We start from the raw sequence: 16,815 nt of genomic DNA, 5'->3' as shown, positions 1-16,815 counted from the left end.
GTTAATTGCAGGTTCACTGAGGGTATTAGCATCTGCTGCTGTCAGACTCCTTCAAGAGATATTTCATTTGCAAAAGTAATGAAATTAGTGATTAAGCCAGAGAGCTCCTAAGATGGCTTTCTTAGCCAGGTAAGAAATTAAGGTATTCACCTGCATTTCTTACCAGGAATGGTTAGGTGCCCATTCTAATGGGTATGTACTAAAATTTGAATATGCTACAGTGGAGCAGCTTCATGAGGGCAGACATATCCAGCACAACTAACTGTTTGATGCTGAGGATACTTAAAATTGCAACGAGAACATAGTTTCAAAGGACATAATTTAATAGGGCAGCTGGCACAAACATCTCCACAGTCTCCTCCTCTTTTTCAGATTTTACCAGAAATTCCATTCTGGACCAAAGATCTTTTACTAAGTTCTGCACATGTGCTCCCATAACAAGTTCCAAGTAATCAGTTTTGTTAGAAAACTTTCAAACATTTCTGGCTTCCATCATGAGCTACTAAAGCATAGCAGACACCTTACTCTGAAGGTGATCTCTCACTGGCACACATCCTCAATTGCTCTTATTTGTAGATTATTTTTTCCCCCCTTGCACATCTTCCTGACACTGCTTGTAGCAAGTAGCAAGCAGTCAAATAAACATGGCTAGGATATTAAGCATTCTCCTATCCAAATTAAAAATGGCAAGAGCTGCTGCTTTTACTTAGCTTGGCAAAAAAGAAACATCTGAGAATAACTTCAGCCGTATTTTTAAGATAATGTTTTAGAATAACTGGGGATTAAGGATGACTGTGCATGGCTAGAAGACATAGAGGGGTGTCTTGGGATGGTATTTCTTTCCAGCACAGATCAAACAAACCTTTTTAATTAACTGGTATATCTGAATTAATGACTAGCGAACAAAACAAGGACATGGCTTATATACAAGAGTTCTAAATTCAAGTTTTTGCTATTGCTTGTTGACAAAACTACATAGAAAGAAAATAAGAGTTTCTCATTAGAGCTACAGTATTTTATATTAATAAAGACTTAAAACATAACTGGACACTAAAGCAAGAATAAAACTTCACCTTCTCTGTTCCACTTTTTGTAACTAACAATTGCTCTCACTTGGCTACCTTATTTGTGAGCTACATAAAATGAGTATTTAGATACATTTCATCTACATGATATCTCAGATTTCCCAGCCCACTTTAAGTGTTTTACTGCCAGAGCATCAGGTTGCAAGGAGTCCTGCCTTCCACAGGATGCATCCTGAGCCTGAACAGCGCTGATTCCCACACCTGCACTGCTCATCAGACCTATGCTCAAAACACCATCAATCTGTTTTTTGTGATTCCCATTTGCCATTCACAAATTTAGCAGGGGTGAAACACTGGTGAAAATGCTCACGCCTTGCAGCTGACCATGCCTGTATCACACTGGATGAAATGACTGGAAAGGATTTTCCCTTGGAACAGCAGTTTACAAGTAGAAATGAAAAATTTGGACAACTCTGCAGCATTTACAGCTTTATGTTATTTCTCACAGAGAGAACTCGTACTAGACACCAACTTCCTCTTAACCCTTAAAAACCATAGATAGCATAATAAACTACCCCCTCTTCAATCTTCCCTCTCTTGCTTGCCATTGTTTCATATTCTTCTAGCAACCTCTTGCCGACAGAGAAGTCTGTCTTGGCTCTTCTCTGAGGCTTTGATCTCCAACTAACAGGCTGCACAACCCAGCACCAATAGGCATGACAAAGGGCTGCAGCTGATAGAGCCTCTGAATACTCTGTGTCTCACCCTGTGCCATTCAAAAGGCAACAAAAATTCTCACTAAGCTATACAGGTTCACAGCCCAGTGGTGCACAGCTATGACGCCTCATAGATTTCCAGAAAGTGCACTGGAGAAAGGAGGGCAAAGGCAAATGGGAATTATTGCTGTTTCTTTTGAACAGCAAAGAGCTGGACAGAGTAATGCTCAAAATGAAAGAAAACCTTATGCACTCACACTGAGCTGCTCAAGATACGGCGATTCCTTCCCTGATTTTAAAGAGAAATGACTACCGTGGAAGAAACATCCTGCCATGCTATGCTAGTTGTCTCATGGCAGCTGACCTGTTGTTTATTGTCTAAGGAGATTCAAATTCTAACTGTAAAAACTTAAGCCATGTAGACAAAATCTGTGACTGACTCTCTTTGAGGGAGCATGTGGACCTCCAAAAGGCTTTTCCAGCCTACCTGAGCTGGTGATTATATGGAAGTACTCAGAATGCATTGTCTCCTTGTCCTACTCTTATATTTTTCTGTGTAGAATTAAGGAAGAAAGTGTGAATTAAAAAGGTATAGTTCAAAATAAACTATCACCAGTAATAAATAAACTCACTTGTACTCCAGACTAGTGTCAAAGCAGCAGTCCTCCAACACATCCAGGGACTTCATGAGAACCAAGTTCATCTGTTGACCAGGTATATCACTACAAAACCAAACCAAAATAGAAACAAACAACAAAAAGAAAACAACCAACCAAAAAAAAAACCCCAATGCCCAGTGGGAGGAGGAACCTGATAAAAGATCATCTCAGCTAGATGTGTAACTATTTATAAGCTGAAAATTCATGACATTTTTACACTATTAGCTCTCTCAATCTCTCTCCACCTCATTGCCTAATTTACTGATAAAAAAATACACGTTTACAGGTCACTCCAAAGATATCATATGGACTCCTCTTATTAAACATATACTCAGTTATCCTAATGAACAGGACATCTTCAATGGAAACTAGATTTATGATCTGATACAAGCCATAGCTACATTCATATGAGTTTTGATTTGTTGCAAGATAATGCTTTGAAGAATGTGTAAGATTAAGCTTTCAAACCATGCAGAGCAGTGAAAGAGTAAAACTAGTCTGCAAGAAAAGGTTAGAAAAATGTATTCACTTAACATACCTCACCACAGAAATTAAACCCCCCAAAATATTGATTCACATACTCCAAAATACAGGGCTGATTTAACTTAATTCTCTTTATGAGTCTTTTAATGCTTGTATGCTTGTATGCTTTAATGCTTGTATGTCCCACAGACTAAACATACAGAGGTAGTCCATTCCCAAATTATGTGGCTGAGGCAGTGGCCGCAAGGCATCAAGACACCAAAGCATGAAGATGAGAACTCAGCAATGCTTCAGTTTTAACAAAAGCAGGTGCCTTGGAAACATTAGTTTCACTGAGTAAATTAACAACTGCCAATCAAATATGTTTGGTACCTGTGCTTGTGTACTAATTAAACATTTTTTAATTGGTATACAAGAAGAAAAAATCCCTAGCAGTCAAAAAACTCTGGAGGAATATGAAGCCAAACCTATTTTTTAATTTCTCTGTAATCACCAGAAATTTGCAGCTGAGGCCAACTTTTCTGCAAAGGAGGGATTTTCTAACAACTTCAGAACACCTCTGCACTGCCAACACAGCTGTAACAGCATGCTTTAAAGACAGTTCACTACACTACTTCCATCCTCACATTTGTAACTCACATGATGTAAATGAACACTGTCCCATGTCCAGAGCACCACTTACAAAGGAACCAGTGAGAGCTGTGAATTATTTTACAGTTACATCTCCAGTGCAACTAGTCCCATTTAAAAGCATATGTGCTCTTCTAGCTGACTGCTTTGCACTTTGTACCTTAGAATATTACAAAAATTAGTCACTCATCCTGAAAGAATGACAAAATATCTAGGACAGCTCTGAAGGGGGCTAAAGTGCAGGGGGAAGACTGATAGTAAGAGGCATCTTTTAAGAAACATTAAAAAGCCCTTCAAGAATCATTTGCCCATGACTTGTAAATACTTTAATAACTCAGAGCTTAAGGCCACATGCATACATTGAATACGGTAGTTCTCACCTGACTTTTTCTTCATACAAACGTGAGATGAACATCCCCAAACCAAGACCCATGTGGATTTGAACAGCTTGAGACTCGTCAGCATTTGGTTTCCCAGGTAACCTGTCAGTCAGCATACTCAAGACCTCCTCAATCTTCTCCTTGCATGACACAATGAAAATTGGAACCAGGAGAGACAAAGCTGTGGCTGCACAGGATCGAGCTATAATACTAGCAGTATTTTCACCTGAGTAAGATTTCTAGAAAAAGACAAAAGAGAGCATTTTTTTTCTCTCACTCATTTCCAGGCAATAACATTCAGCATTTGAGGAATTTAGAATAAACACCTACAGAGCAAACAACAGCACAGACGCATTGCAATCTGACATTCCTTGCACATGGCTTTTACCATTTTGATAATAAAGACAAAAACTTCAAGCAAACACAGATATAAACAGAAAGTGCAATGAAAGAAAATTAACAAGAACAAGAAAAGTCTTGATTTTCCCCTATTCCAACTACCACAGCTCAAACAGAACCAGGAAACTTCATTATTAGAACTCTAGGTATGAAACACAGATATATTGCCTTGCCTTTAGTACCACAGCACATACCTGATAGAACCATGGGAAGACCTGACCTTTAGGCTGGTAGCGGCTATTCACAATACTCAAGAGGGTCTCCGTGACCATGGAAATCCAGTGTTTCATAGGAATAAAATCACGTTCCGTCTATAAAAACCAAACCCAAATAGTCATCATTATTTTTTCTTAAATCAAGCTCTATCTAAACAGAAGCTCAGCTGCTGATGTTCCAGCTGTGACCCATCATGAATGAGATTATTTTGTAATTCCAATGTAGTGTAAGTAGCATCATTTACTTGTCAGTGCTGGCTCTCCAGACACTACTTTTGATCAAGTACTATTCAGTGGAGCCAAAAACTAAGAAAAAAGAGTTTGGCTGGCTTTCAGTGTCCATAGAGTGACCTCTATCTCATCTGTCAAAATATTCAAATAAGCAAGTTAGACATTATGCTTCTTGTGACAAGGCACATACATACTCCACCTGCTTTGGTATCACAGAATCTGACAGATGGCATCCACTAAGTATGATGAAATTTGAACTTGAAAATGTAAAGTACTTCACATGCACTTAACCAGCCCCCAAACACTTGGTCATATTACTTCTCTGTATTCCATGAAGAGAAGGGACCCTTTCCCAGATTCACTCACCTCAGGCACCCCTTCAGTGTCTGAAGAAAGGCTGCTTTTGTATTTGGCTACAGCAACTGCAAGGCCAGTTAAAGCAAAAATAGAGTTTCCTTTCACCACTGGGCTGTCTCTGAACAGAAAAAGGAAAACAGTTAAGAAACATAGTAGAGATGCTGGCAACAAAACATATATCTCAAAGCAGAAAGGTTATGCTACAGGTGATCCAGGAGGGAAGGCCTTTGCCGCTAGCAACTTAATCAGGCTCTCTTGTAGCTCAGCAGCAATCTGTTACATTTCATCTTCAGGAATTAGAGAAAGAATGGAGGGAAAACATGTTTCAGTCTTTTTATTTCCTTGTCTGTCTTTTATATAAAGCTGTATTAAAACAGAAGCTTTCTTCCACTATAAAAAGGGATGCTACCTTGCAGAGCAAGTAGCACTCACAGAAATGTAGCAGTTGGTCTTAGCTAGTACCATTTCCATGGAGGACAAAACAAAAACATCTTCAAATGGAGAATGCTGGAGAGGCAGATGCCACTTCATTGCAAGATGCCACTTCACAGTATGAGAAAATTTACCAGAGAAGCCATTATTATCAGTTTAAAAAAAAGGTTTTGAATTATTTCCCTACTAACATAATGGAAAATGATAGGATTCATTACTTTTATGACAGTGCAAACCTTTAAGGAAATCAAGAAAGAAAATCTGCCACTGACAAAAAACAGGGAAAACATAACTGTAGTTATGTATCAATTTTGTAGAAGGAAGTATATTTTTCCCAGAAAAATATACTGCAATATAATCCTGATGGAACTCTCTGACATTATTTTACAAAAGCACCTGAAAAATATGACTGTATAAGATCTCTTATAGGCCAGTAGAGTCCTTTCATCAGTCTTCCATTTCTAAAAACTTACTTGACTGTTGCTGTGAAAATATATCGACACTGCCAATCTGGCATTTATTCCAGATCCAAAGATGTCATTATCACAGTAAAAGTATTTTATTTTATTTTGCTTTTTAAAACAAGAAATATGAGTCTTAGTGGAATGTCATCATTTGGAACAGTGAAACTACCTCCTTTCAGATATGAGGTGCTTGCAAATAATTACAACAAGGTACTTGGTTAAATTCTTTGAAGTCTCTCAATATCTTTTGCCTTGAATAATTTCCTAAGCTTCTAAAATGCAACATTTCATTATGTACCTCAGAGAGAAACTTCTAAATCCACACACTCATGAAACCTGGATGCTTTAAATGTAATGAAGGCAAAAATCAACAAGATCTAGGAGGAAAAGGAGCAGTGTCCCACTCTTTACATAAAATATGGGAAGAAAACATCATCTGTAGTAATTTAGCAGTTCTTACTTGGAAGCACCTTTGATGACATCGGTCAACATATCTCTGACCCTGCAAGAGAACAGAAAGAATTTACACCATGTTCATTACAGTATAGCATGAACTCAGTTAAATTCCTCTTCTGTCTCACATGTGTCTATTCTAGGTTAACAACTGTATCAGCCTATCAAAAGACTTAGTGCAAAATAATTACAAGCATTTAATCTATAAGAAATCTCTGCACCACCCCAAGTTTCTTCATGCTTGTGTGCACTCCCAGTGTTTTTTATAAAGGACACTTATTTGACTTAATATGATTTTTTGTAAAATGCTGTAAATATGCTTTTTGATCGCATCAAACACATAAGTTTCCAGGTCATTGTGCAATGTTCTAACATAATGAAATCTGAATGTTTTATAAAGGACAAGCATCACAATTTATTCAACACTTACTGTATTTCTGGAAACCACTACAGACAGTTATGCTATGACATGGTATATAAACCTAAATAAATTTAAATTAAATACATAGGAGTGGTTACAATTTCTTACACATTACTGTAGTTGATTTATAACAGGCTATTCATTTAAAATTGTTTAGTTTTGCATTCATATCAAGACTGAAGCAGAGATGCAATCAATCTCCTACACTGAAAGGTGTGGATGAGGCAAGAGATTGTCTATTCTAAAACATACAATTCTGTCATGGCCATGATTGTCATTCTACAGAAAAAAACAACTTTAGACTGAAAATGCATGTCTCCTAAATCAGAGCTGTATGTTATAAGACTGAGTTACACTCAAGTTTTCAAAGAAACCTACCAAGATCTTCCTTCATAATCAACTGCTTTTGCACACAGTTTCAAAGCCACCACGCGAGAAACATTTACAACTTGGTAAATACCAATGCAAAATTGCACAAAAAAATTTGCACTATTTACACGATAAAGGATTAACACTAAAGTTTATACCACATTGTCCACAATTAGGTTAACCCCAGTGAGCAATAAAAATGCTTAAAGGCTACTGAAGTTATGGCCCTGAGGAACCAAGCAAATAATTGTGAACTGTAAAAGAAACTAAAGCTACTACTGGGCTCCAGTTAATTTCCTACTTTGATTTTTCCCCAATAAAGGGAATTATGTTCATTTTTTATATAGCTTATACATTTTCAGCATTTAGGAAATAAAGACCAAAAATTCTTTCAGGAGAAATATATGAAAGCAGTATTGCCACAGGCCTTTTTATACCCTTTCAAGAAAGGGATCAGTCATTAATACAGGATCTTTTCTACAACACTGTAGTATTCTGGATCTTACAATGCAAGCCTCTATTCCAGAATTAGCTGGAATTCAGAACAAATTCTGAATTCCTCTTGAGTGGGATTTAATAACACACCTTTTAGATTGAAACAGACAAAAAGCATTTTGGCTTTGCACATATTTTGCTTCCAATACACTTATGAATAAGGACAAACCCAGATATTTATACTGTCCATGGATAGATAGTTTTTTCTCTTATAAAGCCTCCCACTTTCCACCTTCTTCTCCTGGCCATGCATGTACTTGGCTAAATCCTGACAGACTGAGAGACACTTCTCACCTGACTGAAACAGAATTAGGGCAAAGTGTGCATCATGTGCTTGCTTTTAAACAACATTCTCATACTCAATAATGGTAACTTAGCATCAGTCCACCATGACATACATCAGATTGTGACTTGCATTTCTTTCATCAAGGTATTTTCAGTGAAATAGCTCATTAAACTCTCAAGAAGGAAATTTTTATCTTTGCATAACCCTTCTTCTTTAACATCCTGTCAAACACCTGAATTGTTTCACTTTTTCCAGCTGCTCACCCTACAAAGTTTTCAGGTTCTGCAGAGGGGAAGATACTTGTGAACCCATGCATATGGAAACCCTTACAGTTACCCAATATTCTTTCTTTCCTCTCCCCTCTCCCACCATGGTCACTGTATCTGGTGGTTTTTTTTTTTTTTCATTAGTGCTCATACAGCCTTTAAATTGCAAAATTAAAAAGTTTAAAACCTTGTCCTCCCTGTCCCCTTACTTGCCACTACAAGTGGTCAGGAGTACACAAGCACTTCCTTACCATAGCCAGGCCGTAAACTGTTTGTATTGTACCTCATCAGGATCCTCTTTTCCATGTTTTAACTGCATCTCCAGCTCTGCCTGCCTCCCCTGCAGAATTGCAAAAAATGTCAAAAACTGATCGTATATCATAAGCTTTATTTACATCATAAGATGTCTTCAGAAAATACTCAGGTTACACATGTAGCCTAACCTAAGGGCTAGTTCATAAGTGACCTTAACTGCTTTGCATAGGGGATCCCACTTTAATATACAATATATTAATGAGAAGAATCCATAATTTTTTGTTCTGAGTAAGAAAAACAAACTGTAGATGGCATAAATGACTACAAATACTAAGGCATCTATCTACTACATGCAGAGCCAAGCTCCCCTGAGAAGGGCTACAACAAGCAGGGACTGAGCTTTAAAAACCTGATAGCTAAAATGGATTCTAACAGCAATACATCGCTTTCTTGATGCTCTACTTAAGGTAGAAATAATGATTATTTTACTTTACATAACTCTGACCTCCCTGTGATTTCCTACACCATTCTTTCTGTACATTTAAGGAGGAGATAGGGATTCTGTCCTCTAACATCTTGTAACATAACATACATATGTTATCTAAAAATATCTAAAGCAGCTTTGTTTTAACATTCTGTCTACAATTGAGAGAACTATAACTTAATTTGTTTAGGTTGTCAATTACTGCTCCTTAGCAGATTATTAAGCCTTAAATGAAAAAAATATAGGCACATATGCTGTATTTTTCTGGTATTGAATGCTTGTAGTTTGGTGTACATACCAATCTGAAAATACAACACCGTGGATCTTGAAAATCCAGGTCTCTCTCAAAAAGTGACCCTCCAGAGAGATTAAAAGAGTACATCAACACTGACTAAAAAGAAGGCAGTATAGCAGCTCAGAAACACTGAAGTACGTACTATTCAGACTACTTATCTTGTACTGTAGTCTCTTCTGCCACCTCTGAGGAAATGTACTACAAAAGTGTAAGGATTAAGTAAGAAGCAACAAACATAGGCTCAACTGTCCTGTAAAATGGCAATAAATCCTTTGCAAAAATCGAGTACATGCTAAGCTTCTTGTGAAATCTTGCCTTGGAAGGGAAGCAAAATAGGAAAGTAATTGAATGCAAGTGACAATGTCCCCCAGGACCTAAACTTGCAATTTGAATAGCTGCTGCTTGTTTTGTAATGGGGCTGGCTTGGTATAGGATCTCGCATTTTGTTGACAGTCAAGATAAAAATTGTTTTGAAAATGTGAGAGAAGCATATGCTTTGCTGCACAGAAAACAAGGAGCAAAGCTTCTAGAATTTGTTCAGAAATGTGAGCTGCTCATGCTGAAACAGCTGATGTGGCCTGGAAAAATAAACAAATAAGCCTTCTAGTAACACAAAGAGAGCATTCTGGAAGGAAGCTATTTGCTAAACCTGTTTTAGATAATTTTCCTGTTGAAAATCAAATTATACTACATTGGTCCAGATACCAGGTCAGCTAACTTAATGAAAAAGAGAATTTAAGATATTTCCTAATCATTAGATAGGGTTGACAAATTGAAAGAGGAGTCTCTTACAGTGCAGCAGGATGACATGCTGATTAAGGGTAAGTTTTTTAAATTAATAATCCCTCAATAGCTTCTATCTCCTTTGATATTACTATTTCAAACTTCCTACCCAAGCAATAGCTCTAGCTAAAATTGCATCTTCTAAAAATTCTAAAAATTGACACTTTCTGCAAGTTGACATATGAATAAATCTGCATGAACCTGAACTGTAAATAGAAACTGCATTTCTACAAAGTATCCCAGACTGTGCTGTCAGTAGCTGAAGACTCATTTTTTCTTTTTTATAAATGTTATAATCAAGAACCTCGAGCTTTACTTTTTTTGTAACTTGTATGAGTGCTCTTACTGGTAAAATTAAAACCCATAACACTTGAATAAGCATTAATGTCCACAATAATATATACCTCAAAATTACCTGCAGGACTGCACTGTAGGTTCGATTCATAAATCCTAACCAGGTCTGTGGCAGCAGTATGGAGTGGTGCCATTCAGAAGGCTGAATATTAACCTGTGCAACATACCATAAAGGTTAGAAGCAGTTACATTAAGTCTAATATATGCAGAATCTATGTTCTCCAGTCTGTGATTTGCAGAGAAACATTCACTCATTTCCACAGGCCATTACCCATGGCTGTAGGAAATTAAAATTATCATGTACTTTATTCTCTTTTCTGATTTTACCCACACCAAGTTGCTTTCAACTTCATTACCCAGGTCTGTCAAAAGTGGTTGCCTGAGGCAGTGCAACAAGTAATTGATCCCAGAGAGACAGTGGAACTGTATGAGGCAATAATCACAACAACAGTAGCACTGGCAAATGTCTCTTCACAGTTTGTGAAGATCTTAGAAGTTTCTAAAAGCAGAATTGTTAACCAAGATAAATAACTGACCTCTCCTTGTATCATTATTTTCCTGAGTCTTCCTGCTTATTCACCTCTATTTTATGCCCCTAATTATCTAGGTAAAGCAGTCAGTTTTCTTTCTTCACTTGGACTTTATAGCAAAAAACAAAGGACCATCCATAAGCTCCATGCCCACTGCTTTCAGTGAATCTGAAAGACTTGTGAATAAGTACAAATACACCTACACAAATAAAAACATTCTAAAAGTCAATGAAAAAAGAGAACATACTCCATCTTGCAGACAATACAAGTATGACCTGTAGTAAAAAAGGGAAATCTCATCCTAGTAATGACTAATGAACACTAGTCCTTCCTTTTAGTTAAAATTACATTCACACCTCCTGTTCATCTCTGCCCATCAATTCCTCCAAAAGTTTATGAGCAGTCAAGGTTTCAGTTAGAATTGCTTTCTTTGGGTTCCTGAGGAACCTGCAGCAGGTCCAGTCTTCCCCTCTGCCTCTACACTGAAACTATTTTAGACTTGTGCATTAGACTACCTAGTCTAAATCTGCTAGTCAACGGACAGCTACACATGAGTCAGTGTGTGCCCAAGTGGCCAAGAAGGCCTGAAGCAACAATAGTGTGGCCAGCAGGGCCAGGGTAGTGACTGTCTCTGTGTCCTTGGAACTAGGGAGACCACACCTTGAATCCGGTCTTAATTTCTGTAAGAACACTGAGTGCTGGAGCATGTCCAGAAAGCAGAACTGGTGAATCATCTGGAGCACAAATCCTATTTGTTAGGACTGACTAAGGGAGCTGGGGCTATGCAGCCTGGAGAAAAGAGGATTATCAGGACTGCTCTCTACAACTACCTGAAAGGAGGGTATAGCCAGGTGGGGATGGCTATTACTCCCAGACAATTAGGGACAGGACAAGAGTACATAGTTCAAGCTGTGCCAGGGAAGACTCAGGCGGGACATCGGGAGGAATTTTTTAATCTAAAGAGCTGTTAAGCATTGGAATGGACTGTCCAGGGAGGAGGTGTATTCACCATCCCTGAAGGTGTTCAACAGATTTATGAATGTGGCACTTAGTGCTATGGTCTAGATGAGAAGGTAGTGACTGGTCAAAGATTGGCCCCAATGAGGTCTTCTCCAACCTAAATGATTCTGTGATTCAGGTTTAACTGGTATTGTAGTGATTTGTGAAGTTTACCATGTAATCCACACTTGTGAAAGCCAACAAAAGCAGGCCTGCAAAATACTGCAGGTATTCAAGCAGGAATTAATTACAAAGCTTTAGGCATCTTCTTGCATTTCAAGCATCTAAGACAATATGGTCTACCAGGAACACCAAAAATTTGTCTATGTGTTTGATGACAATAGAACTGCTGTGGTGCTTTTCATTAATTAATTTTCTTCATGGCAGTAAACATTTTGCATGTATGTGGATTATGAGGAAGGAAAGAGGGAACTGAATATCTCCACATGACAAAGAACATTCAAAATTCATCTACAACTGAAAATCACATAGTGCTGAAGAGTTTCATATAAGCCTGACTGCAACCTGCTATTTTAGTACAGGAAAACCATCGCCTTTATTTGTCATCTATCGCTGGATATCAAGGGTAACAACAACTAGACTAAGGGCTGAGTAATTAATACTAGCAACCACAGGCAAAGGTGACAAGTGAAGTTCAGATTGTTTTTTAAGTGCACAATTTATGTGTAAAAAAATATTGGCTGGGTGGGGAGGTGCAGGGAATGAGGCTCAAGGGAACTGAAAATTAAGGACAAGTGCTTGTGGAACACTGCCACATTGATGTGGGGTTTTTCTTAGGAATGTCACTTAGCCAGACCAAGCAGCCAAGCAGTTTTTAAGGAAGAGCTGCAACCTGATAGCTGAGGCAGTAAGAAATGGCATGAACTTGGAGCTAGTAACCTAAGCCTGTCAACTGATGCTTTAGAAGGACATGTCTGCCTGAAAAGACACAAAATCATAGACCATATTGGCCAAAATGCAAGATGAGTAATGCTGGCAAACCATAGGAGATACTATTCCTATTTGGGACAACACTTTTATGTCAATGAAATGTTTAGACTTATTTAAATGCCCTGCTTGCATATGGGATATATAAAGTGCCACCCTAGTGATTTCATAAATAAGGCTAGCATTATGTATCTGTATCAAGGAAATAGTGAGACAACCTCTCTTTTAATTTTGAATTTTGCTTAGAGGATCTTTTTAACATACTCGCATACATACTTCCAAATCCACACCTTAACATTTCTTTGCGAGAAAAAACTTGTCTTTCTCTAAGGTACAGTAGACTGAGGAAAAGAAAAACAAAAATCTGTCAGAAACTTGATTTTTGAATACTGTCTTATCACCGAATGCAATACGCTCAGTAAATTCAGTAGTAGAAACCAGCACAAACTAGTTCATATTTGTAACTACATCCATCTAGGCACAGAAGAATACAGTACAATGAATAGTGCTCCAGAAAATCGAATTGTCATCTTAAGGTACTTCACATTTGAGGTGTGAATAAACTCTTCAGTATCTTGATTACATCAAAACCAACCAGGAAACAAAAGCACAGAAGGAGCTTTTCACTTTACTTTTCAAAGATGCATGTCATCACAGCACATCTAATTGAATACACTTAAAAAATATGCAGGGACTAGTTCTTCCATGAGTATACAGAGTGACTATCATGATTATTACTTGCAGGGAAGTAGTTAATACTGCATAACTCAACTCTGCAACTCATCTTTGCAATTGTGCCTGCAAATATGATTCATAAATAGGAAAAAGTAACTTGTGCTATTTCCAACACATTGAAAACACTTGGATACTCAGAAACATGCAAAGGCAAAACCATTCTCCATTTAAAAAAAACCCAACAAATTGCACCAGTTCAGAGTGCCAAAGCCACCATCTACCACACTGGGCTGCCAACAGCAGTCTGCCTCTGTGCTTTTTGCAAGCAGGATGAACTGTCCTCTTCACTTCCATTAAAGAACAAGATGGACAGCTAGCTGAAAGTCTAGTAACTCTAACCCAAAACACACATGAACAGAACCATCAAAATATATGGTACATGATCTGGTCATAGGTGACTATTTGTTCTCAATCATTTTTGCAACAGATTAAGTGAATCTGATATAAAATTATTGATATGAATTTCAATGAAGCATTTCTTGCAAAACCTGAAACAGTCACAGGCAGTATTTGGAGACTTCTTGTGCAGTGTGCTCCAGGGCAGCCATAGGAAAGAAGAAAACCCATGGTCTATACTTCTGACCACTATCACTACAGTAACTTACATGTTCCCTCAGAGAGAGGCTAACAAGATCTGTTTAATAATCAATCAGCAGATCCCCATTTCTAAGGGAATGATGATCTTCCTCTTTCAACTCACCAGTGACCACTAAAGAGCAATACAGCCAGCATTTGATACGACAGTTTATTGATCCTATTTTCTTTTTCCTGTGAAATACCTGTTCAAGAAACATCAAAAAAAACCTTCTACATCTTAATCTGATCCTGCTGACAGGTATCACAGATGCATCCAATTCCTTAGCTAGAATAGCACCTAGGTCATAGAATAAGTATGGCCCATTGAAGTTGAATAGTAAATTATCTTTTTGTTGCTGTTACTGTTCAATTTGAATGGCAGCTAAACCCAGGTATTTATTATCTCTATGTTTTAAAAGACTTTTCCACATACAATAAGAAAATCTTTCCTCTGCACAAAATCATCATATAACTTTTTTTTTGGTAGCAGAATACCAGGCATCACAGTTTTACACATAAAGAACCTCATCAAAATGAAACAGGTATTTTCGAGCCCCTCACCTTGCCCCAGTTGCCAAAATCCAATTGCAATACTGGCAACTATGCATACACAGATACAGATAGATACACAACCTGTAGGTTCCTATTTTATAGCTGTGGGCATAGATTAAACCGCTGAAGCCATAAAAAAGTTATTATCCCAGTATGGTTCTGACTGCTTATTCCTAACTAAGAAAATGTCAACTGGTGGAGATTTTTTAAAATAAAATGAGTAGATGCCTGCTATCTCAAATTAATTGCATTTTCTTGATGTTTACATCAACCTCAGAATTTATTCAGAGCTTTACACAGACTCCAATGCTTCAAAAGCAACTGTACGATTTCTTATTAATAGAACACTCCTTACTTAAAATGTCACTATAAGGATTAACCCCTACAACTTCTTCCCTCTCCCAAAATAATGAGTCAAAGCTGTAGCAAAAAAAGTGTCATTCTGATAAGTTAAATCCCTAAAACACAGCATGATGTGTTGTGATGACTTTGCAAAAACACATTAATTCCTACAGGACTGCAAGAATAAGATGGGCCTAGGTCCTACTAACCCAATTTTCTTTGACCAATTTGGCAGTTTTATAGCTTAGGCTCCCTGTCTTTACTGTTAAACTCTGTTCCTCAGAAGAACATTGAGGACCAAACAAACATTAAAACATGAAATTTAGTCTGATGAGCCCAGGGATTTGCCAAAGTTCCGAACAACCCTTTTCTGACCACCCGGTCTCTATATACAAAGGGAAAAAACTAGAAAAACTTTGATTCTTAAAGCAGTGTAAACTGAAAACAGAAACACTGATTTTTTAATCAAAACTTCATAGTTACTGTAGATTTTTGCTAAGATGGTGCAGTTAGCATTGTCTGAAGATATTTTGTGTTTAGGTTTAAAATATAAACATATTTGGAATTATTTTTAGTTTTAGACCTTGAATTAATCAACTTTTAATAATCAACAGTATTTTACTGAGCGACTAGGTAAAATATTTCTGTCTCCAGCCATTCTATGTATTCACTAACTTGATCCAGTTCATCACATTCTCCACTACAAAACTGCCATGTTTTGTCTGGCAAACCATTTTAAAGTTCTGTTTCTATGAAGATAGCTTGCTCATACAAGAAAGTCAATTTTGGATATGCTGCTGGATTTTATAATCACTGCTATTACACACAAATATTTTTTTTACCAGGATTTTATTTGATGCTTCAGGGCAACAGGGAAGTGTTTAAAACAAAGTTCAGAACTGATCTGCATCCCACTATAATTGGATTTCATACATGCCTTCTATGATAATGTAATTAAACATGTTTTTCTTCAGAACCACTGTTCTGGAACTTAAATCTCTCTGAATGAAGCATTAAATGCAGTGCAGAGCTTTTCGTTCTGGATACTATGGAAGCTCATGCTTCATTCCTAACTCATGAATCTGAATCTGTTCCTCTCACATATGAAGCATCCCTGTGGACTTTCCCTGGTGCTCTCCACTGGAGCTTCCAAATAGTTAGAAAACATTCACTAATTTACACTCCTGTGATAATGAGGGTCATTATCTCCAGTTTCTGTTTTCATTCTTTAGCAGCAAAGATGTCAAGATGGAAAACATCTATTAAATTTGCATATATAGTTAGGTATCTTGACATAAGTGTTCAAGGGTGGGTTTTCTAAATTTTTCTAGTTTGAGAGAAGAACTTTACATCTGAAGTACTTCATAATCCCATTGACACTGACTTCACGATACAGAGTCAGGGATGGATTTCTATTCTCCAATCCAACTGGTGTAGACTGGCCTAAATTCCACTGGAAGGGATCCACAGACACTGGTGTGTCTGTGGCCATAAGACATGATTATTATTTTTTGTGTCTTTTCAGTCATGAAGGACCAAAATTGTTAATATGTTACATGGAAAGCGTTGTATATATATGCTAGCAAAACAGAAGTGTTTGAGAGAGGGTACAGAGCCAGAAGACTGTACTACCCAGAAGCAGCCAACTTCACCATGTCACACATTTGACTGGAAACTTCAG

General features: G+C 37.5%; 1 protein-coding gene across 5 annotated transcripts in view; it reads right to left on the bottom strand.

Moving 5' to 3' along the window:
* FOCAD (focadhesin) overlaps positions 1 to 16,815 on the bottom strand; it is a 90,361-nt gene that overhangs the window by 18,307 nt on the left and 55,239 nt on the right. For all 5 annotated transcript variants that reach the window (XM_030257522.4, XM_072922703.1, XM_002191801.7 and 2 more), the window contains 7 exons: positions 10,514 to 10,606; positions 8,533 to 8,621; positions 6,452 to 6,493; positions 5,105 to 5,213; positions 4,487 to 4,603; positions 3,894 to 4,132; positions 2,374 to 2,463 (listed from right to left, as the gene is read on the bottom strand). In XM_030257522.4, coding sequence (XP_030113382.3) covers positions 2,374 to 2,463; positions 3,894 to 4,132; positions 4,487 to 4,603; positions 5,105 to 5,213; positions 6,452 to 6,493; positions 8,533 to 8,621; positions 10,514 to 10,606 — 779 coding nt within the window. The remainder of the gene's footprint in view (positions 1 to 2,373; positions 2,464 to 3,893; positions 4,133 to 4,486; positions 4,604 to 5,104; positions 5,214 to 6,451; positions 6,494 to 8,532; positions 8,622 to 10,513; positions 10,607 to 16,815) is intronic.

This window comes from Taeniopygia guttata, chromosome Z, assembly GCF_048771995.1.
Source record: "Taeniopygia guttata chromosome Z, bTaeGut7.mat, whole genome shotgun sequence".
NCBI classification, from domain to species: Eukaryota; Metazoa; Chordata; class Aves; order Passeriformes; family Estrildidae; genus Taeniopygia; species Taeniopygia guttata.
The sequence above is the reverse complement of the archived record's forward strand: the minus strand, read 5'-3'. Positions and strand labels throughout refer to the sequence as shown.